At 31.8% G+C, this 22,904-nt stretch overlaps 1 protein-coding gene across 16 annotated transcripts in view; it reads right to left on the bottom strand.

Moving 5' to 3' along the window:
* The window catches only part of LOC113517361 (restin homolog), a 64,770-nt gene that overhangs the window by 23,671 nt on the left and 18,195 nt on the right, over positions 1-22,904 (bottom strand). For 3 of the 16 annotated variants that reach the window (XM_052901468.1, XM_052901471.1, XM_052901469.1), the window contains exons 3-4: positions 312-371; positions 8-82 (exon numbers count right to left, since the gene is read on the bottom strand). The exons of 1 other annotated variant lie outside the window; for it this stretch is intronic. In XM_052901468.1, coding sequence (XP_052757428.1) covers positions 8-82; positions 312-371 — 135 coding nt within the window. 12 more of the 16 variants (XM_052901473.1, XM_052901478.1, XM_052901479.1 and 9 more) reach the window with 9 other exon arrangements.

Raw genomic sequence — 22,904 nt, 5'->3', positions numbered from 1 at the left:
CACTTACTGGACGCTTTCCGATGTGTAAATACTCTGCCTGGTAGACTGCTGGTAACGTCGTCTTCGTCGGCTTCGATAAGGTCTGCTCCATGCAGTGTGAATGAAAAGGTGACGGATTTTAAGCAAGTGATTATTAAAAGATAGGTAATTTATACAGATAGAAATGCAATGAAATTTTGACAGTGCGTGTATGAAATCCATAAACACAAGAGGCATCACATATCATGCGCGCACAGATAGTGTTGTCATGCGATCAAGAATTTAATTCATCCAATTTGTTGTTGTAATTTAAGTAAAAAACCGGAACTCACCTGACAAATGTTTTCGCGATGAGTCGTCGCTGAGTTTCCTTAACGTGTCCGTACTGCCGTCTATGACAACAAAATAAAGGCACATAAAGCAAAAACAAAACATGCCGACAAAAAACAGTAATAAAAAATGTCCCAATTACCAGATGAAAATGATTTTGCTGAACATAAAAAACTGCAAATATTTATGTACAACAAAACGGCGAGAGTAATTTCAGATGAAATTTTTTTGCAATTTTGTTAAGGCAGAGTTCGAAATATTCACTAGTTTATCAAATACATTAGTATTATTCACTACCTGTCATCGGATGGAGTAGCACGAAATATTCCACCAACAGTTATTATTATCATCAACTACATCATGTTTTTATTAGCTAAATTAGGGATGCACAATTTATTCCATGCATTGGTTATAATAATTTATTATGATTTATTAGAACTGAGATAAGTAAGTTTGATTATGATTATGGTATTGTGTTCCAAAATAAAAACCGTCAAAGACACGGTTAATAAAATTAAACTGGAAAGTATTCTGAGCCCTTAAATTCTATAGCATTTTACGATGACACTCACAGAAGACTACTGATCGATATATAATATGAGGCAATACAACTGATACGTGCAGAGCCGGCTGTATGAAGCCCTCGTGTGTCCAGTACTGATCGTCCGGTGCTCGATTAATCATCTGCGACAACTGCGTAGCAAGCCGGCCTTGCGGATGCGCGTGGGCAAGCGAATCATAACTCAGATACAACCGGTATAAGACGTAAGACTCATCTCTAACCCCAATCCTATTATGATGTTACGAATTATTATATAAATACATACATAATACAAAATTATTATATTATGTCTGACATTAGCTTCTAATGTAGGTATAGTTAAATATTTATCCACAACAATTGGTTTATGTTATTTTTATAATAATACCTTTAACATATGCTATGTTCACATGAGACATAATTGATAAAGCCTGTATAGTGTTTTTGAAATAATTATATCAATTATACAAATCAGCGTGATTCAAATTGTGGCACTATTGGTGCACTGCAATGACTAATGAATTATGTAGGTAAAACGTTAATAGGTTGAGACTTGCTACAGATCATAACTGGATAAATATTTACTACTGGACTATATTTTTTTTATTAAATTACACAATTGCTATTTGTTCTGTTAACTCTTCTAATGTTTTAACAATAAGAAAAGTCGTAAGTAATAATTGCGGAAATAAATAGGTTTAAATAGAAAATGTATTTTTTTTTCAGCTACATTTTATTTTATTGTCACATTAACATAACAAGATGGTATTTTTTTCTCAAGTCTGTCATCCAAATGACGAGTTTCCATTGTTATGTTAAGCAGACATTTGTCATAGTTATTGAATTCATACTTTGACACCAGGTTTACGAATTGAGTACAAATAGCAGCTATAAATTTTAACATCCCTCATTTGGAAGCGGGTAATTTGGTTGGACATCAAAATAAAGACTTTATAAAAAAAAACTTGTAAACACTTAGAGATAACCTTTCCGATAGCGTTGTAAAAACATCGTAAACATTGCTACGTATATTTTATAGTTGTATCGCAGCAGGTGTCATACAGTAGAAGGGACATACGTGGTAGGTAACCCACGCCAACATTCGTGCTCATTTCACATCAAAACACGTGCGAGACAATGTATAATCACGGAAGTTAAATCTATGGCTATATGAAATACCAGAATAATATATAAGGATTTAAGGAAAATTTTGAATAAATTTTACATTCATATTTAATTAAAACAAGCTTACATATTTGCAGAAATGATGTAACTGCTACAGCAAGTGTACCTCGATTATTTACTCATTCTATTAACGTGACACGAGTGGTACTTGACAACAAACCGTAGCCGAATCGTCTTTATTCTATGACTTTGGTTTTTGTGGTCAAGTTCAAGTTGATGATAATTACGCAGGTAGAAGACGGTTTCGTTCATATTTTGCACGCATTTTAGAAGCGAGAAATCACGTTACTTCTACATGACACGAATGTGCCAATTAAGCTAGTATAGCACTTTCACGGGTAATAGAGACTAACTCGCCAATTAGGGGCAATATCATGTCGACTCTCATGGTATGGATGCCTATCGAATGATGCAACAGCTGCCCGTTGCAGAACAGATGCAATTCTCAATGGCAATTACATAGTTTAGTTAATCGTACAAGCGAATTTAGCTTAGTTGGAAGATTTTCCAACCATTAAGATAAGACAACGAAAAATTGTATTGTAAACACTGGTAACTTCATTTAAATATTGGTAATTTCTTTAGTACTCTATAAAGATATTTTACTTTACTGTCATTGAGGATTATTATTATTATTGTTGAACATTTGGATGAAAACATGTACGTTATTATCAGATGATAAAGGTAAGGTGAAGTTACAAGGAAGTGTTCTAGGCACTTTATTTTAAATGCAACACGAAAATGCTCCTCCGTTTGACCGAGTTGGCATCTTCATTACTACCGCAAGTCTGACATATCATCAACTACAGAAAATGAGGTCAGTCATATCAACAAGTGTTGTATCATTTTCATATTTCAAGTATTTATTTATACAGAAACATTATCATAACTTAAATATTTATTAACGGAATGCAACTATACATTAAAGGCAATTGCTTAAATACTATACATTTCGTATAATCATGAGTCATCAGAAAATATGGAGACAATGCTGTTCTGTCCATACAATATTAAGACGGTGCATAAACAGAAAAACCGCCTTACGATAATTTGTGTTCCCTGGCAAATGACAATAAACTGTCCGGCCTTTTACGGAGTGCTTGAAACAAAGAAGGTACTTGTGAACTGAAGAGTGGAAAGTGGAATGTAAATATTGCGAATGTTGCCAAATTAAAAAATACATAAAATTTACTTATTCTGATAAAGTTTAAAAGCTTATGAAATTGACAAAATAAATAAAGTGAAGTTAAATTTTTCATTTCCTATTACTATTGACAAAAAAAAAATTAATATGATGAATTTTAAAATGCTACTAAAATTAGCTATACTTTACAAAGATATCGTTTATTAATGGATGTTCTTATAATATTGCATTATGTTATCAGATCATTTGCGACAGTTAATATGATGTTTCACATGATCATAATGATTCGTGCTCGATTTAATTATACTGAACAAAGCAATGATTGACACGCTGCCCCTTAGGGTTCTGTACGGAATGAAACTCGATCGACAATCCGATCACGTCCGCCCCCACTATGATAATGGGCCATAATAAGCCACAATGGCACTACACCTGGCATGCTAATTGTGTGCTGTTATATGCGCTAAACGATGATACTCGTAATTAATCCGAAAGAAGAAACAACAACAGAATATCAATAAATAAAGAAAGCTTTCCAATTTTCTATAAAAATATACTGATTTTAGTTGTCATGCTGTTTTTAGTAGCATAATTGATATTAATGGCGAAATAAAAACCTATTTGCTGTTATTAGATGAAAAAAAATAAACGAAAAGAAGTTAGCAAATAGGAATCTTTGAAAAACAAAGATTATAGACGAATCTGATTCTTGGAAACAAACGATCGATTCGATCGTGGAATGAACGATTAAATATAAATACATCGGAAAGCAAACATTAGGTTTTTCATAATTGGGAAATTGCTAATGAACCAAGAGAAATATCTAACTGTTAAGTAAACATGTTTCTTTAAACGAGGTAAACTAAAATGAACCTACATACCTATAAATTTACATTGACTTTTAATGCAATTAAAAAGTAATCATCCAGTTAATCCTAATAATCCATGTATAAGTACTGCCAATTCGACATTTTATCTTTACTAATATTGTATTATACATGTGAAAGTTTTACCTTCTTCAGGTATATCAGCCCTATTGTACCCTGAATTGATTTCTCAAATAAAGCTTTATCTACTTTCCCTGGACAGATGTTCAAAAATTTCTGGTTTAGATCCAGCTAATATAGATTGAAAAAGACCAACATTAAATTGTTTGTTACCTTTTAGCCTCTTAACGGCTTAACCAATCATTATAAAAATTGGTAGACGCGTACTATATGGGGTAGTAAAGGTTATAGGCTACATCATATCCGATCAGTAAACATGTTCGGTCACCAGCAATTTCTGATTTATATAAATATATTAAAACCCATCGTCGTGGAATCAAAATCCTTGGAAGTCGTATGGCATTTACAGAAGTAGGAGTAGACCAAGTAACTGGTGCGAAACAGTTAGTGAGCGGGACCAGTCACGAAACACAGTGCATAGATAGTATAAACTATCTAGATAGTCTATGATTCTCACGCCTGCAGATTTACTGCTAATTTGTTATCTCAAGCAATGATAAATGGATCAAATAAGAAAGCTCAGAACTCTTAAAGCTAATAACTCTAAATAAATTTAAGTTAAGTTAAAGTTTCATTAAAATAGCACAAACACAACTCAATAGTATATAAACAACAATTTCGTCTTAAATTTTGAATTGTCCGGAAAAATGTGATAAACAATTTTAAACAATTTATTGACTTTAATCTGGTTTGTATAAATATTATAAAGAGGTATAATTTGATTTTACGTTTGTTTGTGATGAATAAACTCAAAAACTACTCAACCGATTATATAAACTCTGCTATATATTATTTAAACAAGAAACAACAAGAACAGATTCTTACAATAATTACAATAATGAAATCCAAATAAAATACTAAATTTTCTTTCTATTTATTATATCTATGCGAAGCCAGGGCAGATAGATAGTAAAGATTTAAAGAGAAATCAGACGACGAAAAACATTAAATTGATTTAGTAATTATTTTGGTGAATGATTAGTTTTTATTACACTTTTATATTTTAATAAGTACCTATAAAACTTTTACTCTAAATATATCCGTTTTTGAACTTAATTTCAAAGAAGTTAACAAATAATTTTAAATGAATAATATTGTTATATTAATATCACGAATTGATGACATCAGTTTACAAGTTGTAAAGACGATGCCGATGTTATCTACAATGGACTGTAGTAAGATAAAACGCGGTGAAGCCATATTTGCTGTGGAAAGTAAACACTATGATTCAGAAGTGGTATACGATTTTGGTATGAAATATGTATAGACGACATAACAAGTCGTTGAGCACGTTTCTTCTTCCATCATATTTGGGCCTTATTGTAAAGCGATAGAGCTCGGGGCGTTCTTTGTCGGTTAAATGATGGTATTTCTACTTGGAACTGGTGCGTGCTCGCGGAGCCTTTTGTGACAACTGTGCAAACAATTAAAACATCGTGTAATTTATAAGAGCATTATAAATTGTATAGGTATAGGCAACTATAAAATATTCCAAACATCGTGACTGCAAGGATTATCAATTATACCATAAACAATAATTATTTCAACAGAAAAATCTATAAGTAGTATTGCGTTTTATGGTAATTTAATATATAACCATATAACTACATAATGGTTTTAAGTTATGTAAGTCGAGCGCAATACAATTGGTATAGTATTTTCTGTATGAAGTGTTAATACGTATTTCTGTTACAACATATTTAACAGGGGATAATATAGATAGAATAATAGAAACATTAGGCTAAAAGATAAAATCATTTTAACATAAAATATGTTTCTGCGTAGTTTGTCTATTGTAATGTTCGACGGGTTGTTCCAGTGACAACCGGCAGCCGGCTGGGGTTCCCAAACAGTATGTCGCCTTGAACTTGTGTGCGACGCGAGCGCATTGACGTAAGTGTTGTCTATAAAGCAATTTACACCTGAATATTACTTGCCCGCCCTCGCACTAGCTAAACTATTACACAGAAATCCGATTAGATGAGAATCTATTAAAACAACATTAACAGATTAGATACGTAGGTTCCTCCGTCGTTTGTATGCGTGTGCGCAAAACATAATGATACATAGGTTTTTGATTATAAATCAAGTACCTAGAATAAAGTTTCGAACAATAGTAAGAGGGCAAAAACTTAATCGAAAAACATGTTTATGACATCAAATGACTCACTTAATAATTTCTCGGCACGAATGTGTCCATTAATGATGTGGTAATGCTGGTATACCAAAGTAGAATCATTATTATATCAGTATTCAGTAGTAGGTGTATTGTATTTACATAAATATAGTTCTGGATATAACCGACGAAACAATGGGTAATGATTATAAAAAATTACTTTCAAGTAAAATTGACATTATACCACCATAAGACCCTTATATTTTTTGTTACAGTCATTTCTCTCTGCCCACACTGTAAGCATGAATGTAAACAAGAAGGAACTAAATATGAGATAACTATCACAGATGAATAATCTTTTATCACGTTTTCATTATTACTGTGAAAATAATATGAAAAAAAAAAAACTAAAAAGTGAAAATAAATCGTCCACGAAAATATAAGAAGAAATAAAATCAACTGATTGCTATGTTATATATACCAATATTTGCGGGGGCGGTTTGTCATATCTATAAATGGTTGTTAATTGATGCTAAGGTGAACTTGTGCGTGAGGCGCGCGCGCATGGAATATGGAGTCGACGCCTCTGCGTCCCTTACAGCAAGGGCCTGTGTCATTAACTCTCAGAACTTTGAATATAAAATTTAAGTAATATAAATTTATTACTTGTATGTACTATTAAAAGTAAACAACATTATAGATCAATTACCATGAAAAATTTATGTCTTTATGCTTTCGATAAAACTTTAAATCTATTATCTTACAAGTTACTCCATAAGTCCAAGCAGATGGCAAATTGTGATAATTTTCATTTGTAAACAAGTGGTTTGCGGCAGCTTATCAGCGTGCTCCAAATTGTTCAGTTACGGAACCCATAATTACTCAATTTCCTACATGATCCCAAGATAATCAAGCCGAGGCGCTTAATAGGACAGCCGCTATAAATCCCGCTAGATAACAAACCCATTCTGCTTGTTATTATCGGTAGTTTATAACACCTCGGAGTTGAGATTAGAAAGCAAAGAAAATTACGAAATGCAGGCGTTCAATCGAGTTAGGAAGTTAATGAATAAACAATGAATATGTACTTAAAAGAAATAATAGATTTCATAAACAATATTCCGTGAAAACTTTCGGACATAACATTTATTACGAGTTTAGTACTCATTTGGTAGGTATAATCATAGCCAAGTTGGTAGATAGGTAGGGGTCAAAGGGAAACCTTCTAAAAGTGGGTTGGACTAGACAAATGGGCGCCAACATCAACGGCTATAAATAACTATAATGTCTCTGTGCTCGAACTCTACAATAACTGTTGTATTGTATATAACTAGATTATATATAATACATAACCATATTTGGCGTAACTCCAAAAGATCAGAACTGTCGTCAGTTGTGTTACACGGATTAGAAATTTTATGTTCCTAAATAATATTATATAATTAATTTAGTATTAATTTATTAAAAAATATGAAAAATAATTTAAAAAATTACGATAAGAAATATTAAAACGAAATATAAAATATTGTTCTGACTACCCAAATGGGAGACATTTAAACTGTTAGCTTAAAATTAATTTTAGTATGTATGTATATCAATAATTAGTAGTACCGCATTCGGGTATTTTGACACTTTCCTATGGTTGACTGGGAGAAAATGCTTTTAGCATTAAAGCCGCCATGTACACATATTTGTACTAATAAATAAATAAATAAATAAATAAAAAAAATAAGTACTCAGTAATTTTGGCACATTGTTGGTGAGTCAGGGATCAGGATTCATCTTTATTTTTATACTACTGAGGTGGTAAACCAGCATACAGCCCACCTGTACAGATAAGCGGTTACCGTAGCCTATGAACGCCTGCAATACCAGGGACACACCGCGCGTGTGTACGACCCTGAAGAAATTTCTTTACATCTTTAAGTTTTGACTATAAAATGAAAGGTTTTTCATTTATCTATTTATATTTTATTAAGTGCCACACGAGCTCACCAATCGCCTGGTTCTCTAGCTAGAACATAAAACATGATATAAGGAACCTCGCAACGAATGTTTGGTGGCACAACTCAGAATACCCAAACCTGACTATAGTATAGATTATGTAAAATATAAGACATTTATGGAAGAGACAACTACGTTATTATATAGTAGACGCTTCATAATAGTGCAAAAACTGGACAAGTCATAATTGACGCAAGCACAGCGCATCGAGGTAATTTAAAATAATGAAAAATAAATTATGTAAACCAGTGTACCACACATGATGTGAACAAATGTGTGATTTCTAAGTTACCTATAGCTTAGCTTAGCTTGCGACCATTAATCTAACTTAATCAAATTGGATTTTATCGAAACCAGGATGGCCTAATAGGTACAGTTTCCCTAAATTGTGTTATTAGTTGCCCCTGCCGGTGTGATGTATAAAGCAATTTGTCATACGCGTCTCCGCTCGTGGGTGTTGTAACGAGTACCTCCGGATCCGTCCAGTCATCCGTTTAGTTTGCGGTGTATCAATTTCGTAATAAAAATCGTATAATGTAAGACAAGATGTCGATCGACGATTGATTTACCGACGTGTTTGGTTCAATTGATACGCACGAGAGGAATCGCGAATGAGAAATCGAAACCATGGATCAAGGTGGTATAGCGTATTATTGATTTACTGTGGTGACAAAAATAATACTCCTACGTCAACTATAAATCTAATAGGAATAGACAATAAAATTTACACAAGATTTTTATCAACTCTTCAACTTCTGACCTCATGTAGGGTGCGTGTGGCGGAAATCTGATCATTGATTATAATCCACTCACGTACAGCCTCTGCAGGTCACACCTGTTCTGTAGTTCGGTAACGGTCCACTGACAACAATGCCCGCTGGCCTAAATAAGCAATTTCAAAGCAGAGAGCACGTCTCCGATAAAGATAAGACACAGGAAGTCGCCGAGCCGAGCTATTAATTTTGGCGGACAAACAGTTTACCTCATCGTACAAGTACTAGAATTCAATACATGATTTTAAAAGCAATATCTGGTACAAGTACTTCTAGAAATAACATGTGATTTAGTTATTCAACAGAATTATAATAGAAATACGACCACCTCTTCCTTTCTAGTGGATGTCGTAAGAGGCGAGGGATGGGCAGCAGTGTCCTTCTTGATACATCTCTATGGCCTAACTGCGTATGCCAATCCACCTGCCAAGCGTGGCAACTACTGTAAAACTTCACCCAAGGGGGAGGCTTATGTTCAACAGTGGACAGATAAAGTCTGATATGATGATGATGATAATAGAAATGAGTTAATTCAACGACGTTATTTTAGGTAGTTCAAAAAACTCATTCAACATAATCATTAGTTACTGCGGAGTGGGGGGGGGGGGGAGGGGTTGTTAGTAATAGAGATTTTACTAGCCTTATTACTAGCAATATACCCTATCAGGTCGACCTTCTCGCGGTACTCCCTGGAAACCATTGTGATTAATTCATTGGTGAATTTATCATGATGGGCTAACTGGCCTGCTTCATCTTTATTTATCATCCCTCACTGGTGCACCGCCAGTGTATACCAATAGCGCAGGCGGAGTTACTATTTCATCATCATTATTAAAAAAAATCTTTAGGTAACTAGGTCTGTTATCGCATCAAGGGCATTTAATGTTCTAACAACCAATAACTACGATTGAACGTTACTAGTAAACCACAATTCACTAGCGACAAATGTGACGTGTGTCACGCTACATTCAATAGAAAATAACCAAGAAACAAAGAAGCATTACGCAAGTGTAATTAGCGATGAGACATTGATCAATAACTACAGAAATTACTTTTATGCGATTTTGCAAAACAATAGCTAGATACTGTGATGGCGTGTTCACTTATGATGAAATTATTTTAACATGCTGTCGCATGTATGTACTACACTACAATTTATATAATTTAGTATTATAATATGGTACAGTATAAAACTAAATTGTGTTTTATTTCTGAGAACATAATATGTATATGTAATAGAAAATCCTTATTCACAGTAGTTTATAATCAGATAAAAAATAAAGTACATTGATCATCAAAGGAACAAATTAACAGATAAACGAGAGGAGGGTTTAATAGATATGAATTATTAATCTATAAAGTACCCCACAGAATATATTTTTAACTTTCTCATAGTACTTAATTGGTCATTTTAAAAATAATGTTTTATAATTATTTATATATGTATTTATATATAAACATAATAATGGCAAAAACCTCTATTTGTGTTGTTAATCAGTTTAGCTCTGATTATGCAACAAACATCTAAATATTATAACTAAGTCGTCTTGACTTAGTCACTGACGTCTTTAGATGTTTGTTGAACTGTTCTAGATATAATACTGTCGTTCTACGTTGATTTACGATTTTATACAATTCTTGAGAATCTATCTCGATGGAGGCCAGGATAAAGTTTTGTGATATGTCCTATCTATAAACCAAATAAGGCTAAATGTGCTGACCACTGACCACCTCCGTAGCAGATAGTGCGTGATCTAAGCACTAAGCGCCAGAGGTCATGGTAAACGTCTAAGAACGACTAAGTTAACAATCAAGGTATTCATCGACGATTCAAATTGAATAGAGATATTTCATTGAATTGACTATTCAATTTCTAATCATTTATTGAAAAAATACCAAGAAGTTTGTTTTAAATTATCATCTCAAAATACATTACTATGTTTATTAACATAAAACTAATATTATCCGCGAAGAGGATATTGCATAAATATTTTTAGAGGCTTTATCCATTTCGACACCTTTACGGATGTGGAAGTTAATCATCAATGCTAATTCCTGTCAAATTTTCCTATATGCCACAACTATTTTCGCTATTGAAGAATATACAGATTTTTTGTAAAAAAAATTTTTTGTTATTTTTATATGGCTGTCAAGCTAAAGTATTTTATCACTTTTACAAACATTATACAGCCTACCGACCTCATCAATCAATCATACATTCTCATATACAAAAAAGTTACAAAGATACTTAGTGAAAATATTTACGAGACACCATGAAAATACGACCTAATAAGACCTGACAATAAACCAAGACCAGAGTCCAAATAAAAACACAAAATACACGTAGAAAATGTACTGGAATGTGTGAAAAATAAATCAGAAAATTACATTTAGGCGGTCGTACTGAAGTACGACCGCCTAAATGTAATTTTGGCCTTGAGGGGGTGCAAGGGCAAGTTGAGGGTGGGAAGCTACGTACGCCTTTATACTTACCTACTTACATAGATTATAACTACAGTTTAGGTCGAAAATAACGTTAAAGTATTACGCAACTCTACTTAATAATTTTGTACAATAAGGTCAAAGCTAACGAAGTAAATGAATTACAGTTCATTTCATGTTTAAGTTATAGAAATTATTTTTATGCTTTACTTTTTATATCTTTATTATAATAAATTTCTGTGTTGTCAAAGAATAAAAAAGAAATCAATTACTTATTAAATAGACTTGTTTACAAACTCTTTTATATCGTCGCTTCCCTTATATTATTTATGATTCGAACGCTATGTTCGCAAAGTTTTTATTTGTAGAGAAGAACAATCAAAAAACTCAGTAAATAAGTTTATATTGGCTTTTTTTCTATAAATGATTTACTGAGAAATAAATCTGGAGGAAATGGAAATAAATGACTACAAATGACCTTTGTTATAAGAGTTTACATTTAAAAAATATATAGTAGTAGACTAATACTAGTTAATAGACTTATATCTGAACATGTTTTCATCTAATTTTCTTTGCATTCAAGTTATCTTCTAATCATCAGATTTCTTTGTTTGATATTTATCATATGAAACGCAATTAAAGATACATAAAGAACTCGAGATAAAAATTTGTACGAATAAATAACAAAATTACTCTAAAGTCATAAACTAATAGGACATTTATTTGCATTTTATGATTGTAGTCATCGTTAATTTGCATAAGGATACACCTTTTTCAAATTAAAGATGACATCAAAATAGTGAAAGTTTATTATAGAAGACAGAATCGACAAAACAAATAAGAATGAGCAGAAAATGTCGTTTAAATAAGCATACAAATGTCTATATTATCATGATCGTATTGTCAATATCATAAATGGGAAAATATGTCTGCCTGTAGTCGAAATTACTCGGTCAATTTAAATTAAATGTGAAACAGAAAAAAGTCATTTGAATGCGATACTGAAACAATGTAATTGAAAGTAAACTAAGTATGGAGTGTAAGATTATAGCACTCGGGGTCCACACTGTAAAACCCTGGAAAGTACCTTTTGAAATACGCGAAGAAGAGAAACTCCGTGATAGTGATTAGCTACCAAACGACCACTGAGCCTACTCAGACAATATTAAATATCTTTGGATAATAGTAAACCTCGTAAATCACTCATGTTTCGAGTCAGTTGGAACAGCTATGATTAACAAGTCACAGTTTTGACGTTCAGTTGTAATTGTTGTAACAACAAATCATCAATTGAGCAGGGATGGATTTAAGAGTTTCATACAGAAGAAGTCTATACTGGAAGGTATAAACTACACCAGATACCGTCAAACACATAGTAGAACGACACTTTGTCAAAGTACATGAAGCCGTACTTTATAACTTGATTGATTTAATAGACGAATAGTCGTTAGATTAGTTTTAATCGTGGAAGCTATATAGGACATTCAATTTTATTTATTAAGATTGCCGCTGTAGTCATAATCTTTTTGGCTACAGATGTAATAAGAATCGATATAACTAGATAAAAAAATAAAGAGCTTTCAAAGAAAAAATTAAATTACGTTTTTTTTCTTGGAAAACTCTCCTTGATTAATGAAGTGTCATTACATCGTACTAAAGTAATTAAGTTTAAGTAGACGTATAAATTTATACGAAGACATAAAATATAATTTAAATAAAAGCCGGATTTTTCTTGCGGTCCTTTACCTACTTCATATCAAGTGTTTACAACGAATGTCTTTAAATAGACGATTCTGCTTATTATTATAATAATATATATGAGATCATGTCCAAGTGACGACTCACGATCTAGACCAATACTGCTTTCAATATTGTATTCACTGTCGTGTTGGTTCGCTTAGTGCTAAATGTGGTTTATTTGCTGACACGGATCACGGATTCGACCTTCGCGAAAGACCATAGCGAAATTTCTCCTATGAAAACTGGAACCGACTGACTAGTGAATTTACTAAAACGACTATATAAAATATTTCTACCTGAAGTGGCCATATAGACTATTTTCCAGTTTAAAAACTTTATTTCAAGAAAATTAATTCTATTTCACTTTATAGAAAACAATAAAACACTGTTACTTTGTAGAGCTGTATTCCTGGGATGAAAAGGGTCACTAGAGTTCCGAAGTTGACAACAACTATGGTGTTACAGTTGTTTGAAGCCTTAAGAAGTCAAATGGATCGTATTTGTATGAATAAAATAATAAACTTGAATTAAAGTACACAAGAACGGAACCCGTACGGAATGAAAACATTTAATATTTTATTGGATTGTTTATACCTAGTCTATGGAGTGTGAGATCATCAAATTTGAATAAACGACCGTGCAAACAAAATACATATACGAGAAAAAAATTTAGTGTAATTGTATTACTTTGTTAGATATTCATTTATGCATTTCAATTATTTTTAACATTCACCTGTAATAACAAAAACACTCAGGTGAGATAAACGCTTTATTTGCACGTCGCCAAGTCTGAGGCACATGTATAGTAAATAACATTGATTGGTTGGAATATTGAATAAAATAGTCTTAAATTATATACATGTAGCACTAACGATGCAGCCCGGCTTCGGATGAGTAGATAGAATTTTCAAAAATAATATACAGCCAATGTTACTCGCTGATAATGTGGCTTTCTATAGGTGAAAGTAAATTTTTAAAATCCATTGAGTAGTTTTTGAGTTTATTTATTACAAATAAACAATAACATTTTTCTTGTTAACATTATTATAGATTTACATAAACAGTTTGCTCAAGATGACGTTTCTTAGATGTATTAGATTGAAAATATTGAAATTTAGATAGTGAATTCGTGTGTTACATATACACTTCACAAAGAGAAACGGCAGCTTCATTTGTCAAGCAGTAGTAGTAAGAAAATTAACTATTAAAAATTTAGATGGGACTAAGCCATCCGTGCCCAAACAAATAATATAGACGAATTGCGAACCTCCGCCTTTTGAATGTCATTTAAAATATGTATGTATTGACGAATTATTTTCATACCTCACTGGCTCATTCTAGATTGTTAGGTACTTCTATTTCTAAATATACGGTTTGACTAATTCATTGTTAAATGCTAGTTATTGTAACTGATACAACCATGTCCAAGGTCTGGCGGAGTCTGCGTGTATAATGTGTTGTGTCGCTGATAACTGATTTCAACATCATAGTCCTATAGAAGTGAGTTACATCTAAACTACTTAGCGATGGCTGATTAGCAACGCTACTTCGAGCCTCGTCGACTCTTAGCAGCATTAAGTTAATGTCTATTGTTACGCAGAACAAAACACTAAGATAATTAATTCCTACAAAAAAAGGGAACTCGAGATGCTCTATAATACTTTCCAGAAATATTAAATACAGTTTTTATTTTGTGAAAAATAAAAAAAACAATATGTTATATACAATTTATAGAAGCCTACTTTTTTCTATCATGAAAAATAATATGCATTATTAAATTGGTGACTAGATATTATAATAGAATATAGATCGCTTAGTTCACATTTTTTTTTATTACAGATTTATAAGATTTTATATTTTCTCTAAAAATAAATACAGTTAAATACACTGCAATTTAAAGGCTCGACTTTATAAACATGTCTCTCATGTGCAAATATGAACTTAATAGCTGTGATAATAATAGAACTGTATGAAAATTTAAAAATTACAATGAATTTAATGCATATTACGTTTGGTAAATAAATATTAAAAATTAATAGATAACAGATAGATTACATGTTATGACCTTAACTCACCAGAAAAACTAATTCTCGTTTCGACCGGCATCTTGTATTTAGCCGATAAAAAAAATCTTGAATATTACGTGGAGTTATAGGAAGCGTCGAAGCTTTAGTTCTCCCGGGAGGTCCTGCCTGCGTGTTGCAGATGCGCGTGTGACTAACGAAGAGAACGCGCGGTTAACTCAATGGTCGGGTGTGCACTGCCGGCGGCGGCAAACGGCGTCCGACGTCCTACGCCCGCGCCTCCGCCCTCACGCTCCTGATACCAACATATACGCAGCCTGCTCTGTGCTTGTTGTTTTCCCGGCGCCCGCCCGCCGCTCGCTTGCCGCCCTAGCGCCCTACGTGGAGCGGGTTTTGCCGTAATAACAATGTTACGAGTACTTATGCAGTCCACTGAGCATCAACGAATATGATTTTTTTTTATTAGATTACAATTTGTTGTTACGCGTATATATTTCTACGAAGAAGTGTCTATAGACATAAGCACGCATCCTTGAATTCTTTGACGTAATAACACACTACAGTGTCACTATTATTTATCCTTTGCGGTAATAACAACTCTTTTATCAGCATTTGTGTTATTGTATGATTTGTTTTAATTGTATACTATACATTTTAAATTTAACGATCTGATACTGCTTAGTAGTTTGTATTCAATTCATTATTTATATAATTAAACTTTTTGAAAAAGCAATAGCTGGGCTGTAATGAAAAAAACGACTATTAGAAAATGCTTAAATCTAGGTTTACTTGAATAAAAAATATTTCTTTCTTTCTATTAACATTAAAATATTATTAGAAGAGAATAATGATTCCGTTCTCTTACGAGGAGAAAATGTCCAACATCCAGCAGTGGGACTTTAAAAGGTTGTTATAATGACGTCAACAAATAAAACATAAAAATATTTATTTACATTGGTAAATTTTTATGATTTTTAAGAGACTTCTAAATGGTTTTCAACTCATTTTTTTTTTGTGTTACGTAATGTTTTTGCTAATTATAAATTGATATTGATATTTTTTGCTATCAATTGGATTTACTCTCATATTTATGAAAATGTACCAGTTTAATATGTAGGTACTTATCCCACAAAAGGTCAAGGTATAGATAAAATAATAATACTACGATCAAGGTTTCACACCTTGACTCTATTGATTTATATGTGTGTGCATGGTGTGTTCATGTTACTTAGGTAAGTAAGTACCTACTTCGTTTACAACAATAATTATGATAATAATCTCACTTGGAATGCTAACCGATTTCTGGTAACTAAGGCTTGATCATGACAAAGGTCATGGCTTAAACATTACATCTTATTTTTAACACGGACATAAGGAATATTATTGCGAATACTTATGACTCTGTTTTTATATTGACACTAGTTGTATCCCGCGGCTTTTATCGTGAATCTATCGTTACGTTAAAGTAGTAACATTTCTAAAGAAACAAATTATCAAATTTGAAACGATTTTTTTAAATCCGACTGGTATCTTCAAAAGTTAATTCGTTGAAACAAACTCATTGGCTTTATTATATTAGTATATATGACATTATAAATCATCATTATACTTAACCCACAGTTACTGTTTCGTTTCTTAACTAGATATATTTCATTTAGACTTAAATAACAGAGAAGACAATGCAATACTTGTGACCACTTCATCTTATCGGAAGACAATGATAAAGAGCGCCTCTTGTGAATTTCTACGTTCACCCGCTATGTGAAGCATCCCTTTGATTGACCGTTCGTTGGAATTCTGTCTTATCTATTGACCAAGGCGAATTCCAAGACTTTTAGTAATTAAGTACGAAACTAATGGTTCAAAACAAGAACAAGGACTTCCAACAAAATAATATTATTTTTTATACTCATATACCATACGGGGACGCTTTCCATTAGAGGTAATTCCTACGCATGGCAGACAAAATTTGTATAATTATTTCATTTATACTTATATCATTGGAATAGTTAAAAGCTGATAGCTCATTTGACAAAAAGTGCAATACGGTTTTACTTCGCAAAAAAGAGCATCTTCAATTATGATAGCAAAACGTATAACCATAATCGGATTACAATTAGTGATGACAAGATGTAAAGCACAAAAAAATACAGGTGAATTGGGGAGGTGATGTTACTAAATTATAGCGGTATCTACTCCCACTGTTGGACACGGATCTCTCCCCATAAAGTATATTATAGCCAACTAATCCGAGTTAAGTCAGGCGTCTTGGTATAGTTTTATTAGTGGCAGACGAAGCTAATCAGTAGGCCGGGGCGCCAAAGTGAATGAGGACCCAGTTTAAGAAATTGACGACAAATTAGTTACAAGCTTATTATTCAATTTAGATTTGTATGTTTTATAAATCTTGGAATATAAAACATTGCAAGTGAAATTTATATTAGACTTAAATAAACATACATATAATATGCATATGGATGAGGAAACAGGAGGCGTTTGGAAACCAGGACCAGACGCTCGGGGCAGGCTGCCTCTTCCGTCCTCCCGTTAGTCTGGCACTGAGTATAACCTAGGGTATTGTAACTTGAAACATTTGTTACCTCTTTTGTCGTATTCCGTTATCACAAGAGAAACTTTGCTAAAATTCTACACTAGTCTAAAATGGACACTTAGGCGGTTCGTAATAGGATCATAAAGTGATTTATATTGGCAATAACTGCCAGTTTTTATTGAGAATTTGCTACGTTAGTTTATAAAATGAGCTGCCTAATGGGCTTTTATAACTTATCGTAGCCCGGCACGTGACGACTTTATCGTCATGATATAACTAATAGAAAGCGAAATGTATGCAATTGTATGAAGTTGCTTTTAAATTTCCGCGCACGTCCACAATATCGTCACGACGTTGTCGTCGAAGGAAAATTTTGATGACCTTGGCAGTGTAGCGGTATAATACAATACTCTAACTTCCTATGGTTAAAAGCAAATACTTTGTAAATATATATGAAATAAATAGATGTAATACTTTTTAGGATTAACCATGTGTATTAACGATATATATGTATGAAGAAGCAAAGCACACTTTAAAAAAAAGTAGGAGAAGATATGAATGGTCAGTGGATATGTGATACATTAAAATGACACTAAAACCATGAAATCTGATAAACGCTATGGTTGGGTAATATATAACAATATCTATATATTTTAGTCACAATATCGCCATCAATGTCCAAAGGAAGATATTGGAATGGTGTCCATATTACCCATGCCTAATAAACGCTAAATAGGTTGATGACTGATGTATGAAAGAGAAACAAAAAGAGTAAAGATTTATCATAATTTTACAATTTGACATAGGTATCAGGAATTCATATCAAATCAAACAGACTTGTAATATAAATAACGAGATCTCATAAAAAAGAGCTATCAATTCGATTTATTGGAAATATAAAACATTATAAGTGAGAAAAAAATACAGTCGACGTAATTTTCTGTTGACTCTCAACATGGCCATATCAATTATTATTGTTCTAAGCTGTGTTGAAGGAATGGATTTATAGTGTAATCGTTCTAGCCAGAATTCAGCTCAACAAAAAGCGTGAATAAATCGTCGAACGAACCACATTATAAATCGAATCCGAATACATTAGTATTCGGATTCGATTTATAATGTGGTTTGTTCAAGCAATAACATTTATTTGCAGTGGACCGGTCACAGCAATTGTGACCAAGTGTAACAATAAGGCATCTCTCGTGACAGCGACGATGTTGATGGCTAAGCCGGCCACGATTTCTAACAGGTCAAAGAAAGCTAGTTCTCGAGGCCGAGCCATTTAAAATAGCAAAGAGTACATAGTCACCGCATCCAATAACATGACATGTCAAAACTATACTGTGGTTACAATTACAATGCACCTATCTTGGTTTTGTGGTAGTTCAGTAAATAGCGCAAGTACCTTTCACTCTGCGATGTACGAGAATACAATTGACCTAACGAAAGCGAATTTACAATCGAAAGTGAGTTCGAACACGGCACTAGGAACAATAACCATGTTTTAGAACGGTCATCGGTTACGTAACTCAGACGTAGACAATAACGTCAGTTTGTTTACAGGTGGGCAATAATTAAAATTTTTGCTACACAAAAGAATATTCCAATAGTGGTAAAATTAGCACAAAATCCAAGATGGCATACCTAAATGTAATCGTTTGCAAAAAGAATAATCAAATTCGGTTCAGAGTTGACGAAAATATCGTGTAGTAAAAATCAATATCAGTCGTGACAAATGTACTATACTGTACATAAAAAAGAAAAAAAAATACTAGGTAGTTTATAAACTGTGTTCAGGTATCTTTTAATTAAAGATCCATAGTATGCACACGAGTACCACTCACACTTCACCACTTTTCAACGCGTATACTCTTACATAATTTAATTCCAATAAACTCGTAATGCTTTGGGTCATCATTGACCACCCGTAGCTTGATAATGCAGTGATGAAAGCTTTTTGAAATAATAACAATTTTTGTTCCATTTGTATTATATCATCTTATCATATGCAGAAGCGTATGACTCTGAAATTAAAATTAATTAATCTTAAATAGAACGATATTCATGTGATTGAATTAACATATAATGTTAGCAATTATTCTTAAGTATATAGACTAGTTAATTTAATATCATTTTCTAGGACAAAAAATGCAAAACAAGTTTTTTTTTCATAATTGTAAATGAATTATTTATCACGAGACAATATATAAATAAAGAGACTTAATCTCATAGAGCTAATTAGAACTTACTTAGATAATTCAATAGAATACAAATGAAATAGTAAACAAAAATAGAATTGCATATACTACAAAAATAGATACTAATTTTAGTTCATGCATGCGTCATAGTGATTGTAACGTGACTACAATATCAAGGTGTATTACCTTTATTTTATACATATATAATACTTATATAAATAACAAATAATATAAATAATGCCTACATTCATATGTATTTGGATTATCCTTTTCATTTTCACAATATCGAGGTCTCAAGGATTCATGAAAACAATTTTGTTGTCCTTGCACGTTTGGAAACTGTTTGGGCGAAGAGCTTTTAGTAATATCTGTGGAAAATTGTACACCTGACTATTTTTCGATATTTTTGTTACATGTAGGTATACGAATAATTATAATTATTCTGAACATTACGAATAAATAACAATTGAAGCTGTAGAACACAAACAAAATGATATTACATTCTAAAAAAACCTGAACTTACATAAGTATGGAAATACGATAAATGGTTTATGAGATCCGACAGAAAATAGAGCTATTTCAACACATGCCTTTAATATAAGTACAGATGTTATAAGTTTTAACTCTTCATCTGTGTATTTGTTTATAAAGTCCTAAAAGGTGGATGTTCGTTATAGGAGAATAAAATTATAATTTAAATTGAAATGCCGAGTACGTCTAGTACATGTATTTTATATTAACAAAACAAAAATATTACACACGAAACAAAAGAAAAACAAAAAAAATATATTTTATAATTTATAAAATAGTTTTTATTTTAATATTTTTGTTTGTAATGACAGTGGCATTGTAGGGAAAATGGAGATAACAATTTTAATGCGGCTTTATTATTTGAAATATTATGTAATCGAGACATTTATAATTTACTTATTAGATATGTTTGATAAAAATCGGTTCATCGTGTTGAAAAATATATAATTTGGTTTTGAACTTTATATTTTGATTGGTGTTTTAAAACAAAAATATACAGGCATCTAAATCTCCAATGAATTTATTAAATAATTTCATGACTTCATAAAAAGTATAAAAATAAAATATTTTGATCCTTACATTTCAGACATAATAGGCGAACCTTAGACGTAATGTGCTTTTTAATAAATACATATAAGTATGTATACATATAGGAGCACTGACCGATATATCGGAATTTAAACAATCCTGAGTCATGTACCGAGTTAGCAGCGGAAGGCACGTATTGGAGGGCAAGCAGTCCGTGATGTTTGTTTTCCACTGTATGTTTTACAGTGGAGTTTCGCTTATAACTCATATTAAACCTTGCTTTATTTATAAACATGTTTGAAATTTGAGTACACAATACCAGAGACTATTCGTTTTTGAAAAATAAATTGACTTAAACAATCCACTTTCTAAAACAATGTTGTGCGTTTAAATTAATATTATTAAGTATGGTTGTTTGCCATTATTCATTATGTTATTTAGAACCAATAACTATGTTTTTCACTAGCTTTTATTTTTTTATGTACTGACGTTCTATCTGTAAACAAAAAACTTTTAATAACAATTTAGAATTTGAGAAAAAAGAAATAGTTACTTTAATCATGATGGAATATAGGAGATCAACATTGTAAGTAAAAAAAAAATGCAATTGTAGCAAAAAAAAGTTAAGCGTATTATCTACAAAAATAAAATAAAATAAAATAAAGGCTTACTAAGTAAAAAAATCCGCGATGTCACTACCTTCTTCAGTACATCTTAGGCAATCTCTATTTATATCTACCTTAAATATATTTAAATAACAATTTAAAAAATATTTAGTCAATTACATTACATGTAATTAATTGTTAGCCATTACCAATAGGACAGAGAAATCTACAATTTTACTAAAATATTGAAAATTAGAATTAATTTGGCTATTTTGCCTCTTTATTGTTAACTAGCGGCCCGTCCCGGCTACGCACGGGTGGACATTTTTACAACATTTTAAAAAGTGATTATTGTGGTTTAGTGTGTATTATCATAACAATAATAGTTGGACATATAGTATCGCGAAGTTTTTTGTAGTTATTGATATTTTCTTCAATATTATAAAATATACTTCTATCCAATAGTTTTCGCAGCGCACGCGATGAAACATATTTTATAGCATTTTTTTACACCTCGAGTTACGTTACTAGTTTTAGTAAAGATCCCTAATATTTTCTAGCAAAATAGCCTATGTTACTCAGAGTGAATGTAGCTTTCTAATGGTGAAAGAATTTTTGAAATCGGCAAAGTAGTTTTTGAGTTTATTCATTACAAACATACACACAAAAATACAAATCTTTCGTCTATATATATATATATATATATATATGTATGTATATATGTATATATATATATAAATGTGATGCTAAGTGTAGAACTCGAGAACAGCTAGAACGATACGGGTAATTTTATTTTTTTAAATAAATTTAGAAAAGTTCTGCTGCCAATTCAAACATTCAATCAAATATTGATGTCAAATATATTAATCAATAGCTATTGACAGAATGACGTCTGTCCGATATAATATTATGCATTCATAAAAAAATACCTCTAATAATTGCTTATAAATTTAGATCGATTAACATAAAAAAAATGGTTAAAAGTAAGTTTATGTATAATGTATATGATTATGAGTTAAGTATATAAAAAATATGATATTGAATATAATAATTTTCCTATTTTTTATAAACATTTTTTTTAAGTTAGGTGTACTTAGACACAATGTAGATAACAGGTTAAACAAAACCTAGTAAATACTTCTAATAGCAAAAACTAGGAAGTTCACCCTTTCTAGTTTTTGCTAAAAACGAATCTAACAAGATTGT

The sequence above is a fragment of the Galleria mellonella genome, unplaced genomic scaffold (assembly GCF_026898425.1).
Source record: "Galleria mellonella isolate WM207_F2 unplaced genomic scaffold, CSIRO_AGI_GalMel_v1 utg78, whole genome shotgun sequence".
Taxonomy (NCBI): Eukaryota; Metazoa; Arthropoda; class Insecta; order Lepidoptera; family Pyralidae; genus Galleria; species Galleria mellonella.
The sequence above is the reverse complement of the archived record's forward strand: the minus strand, read 5'-3'. Positions and strand labels throughout refer to the sequence as shown.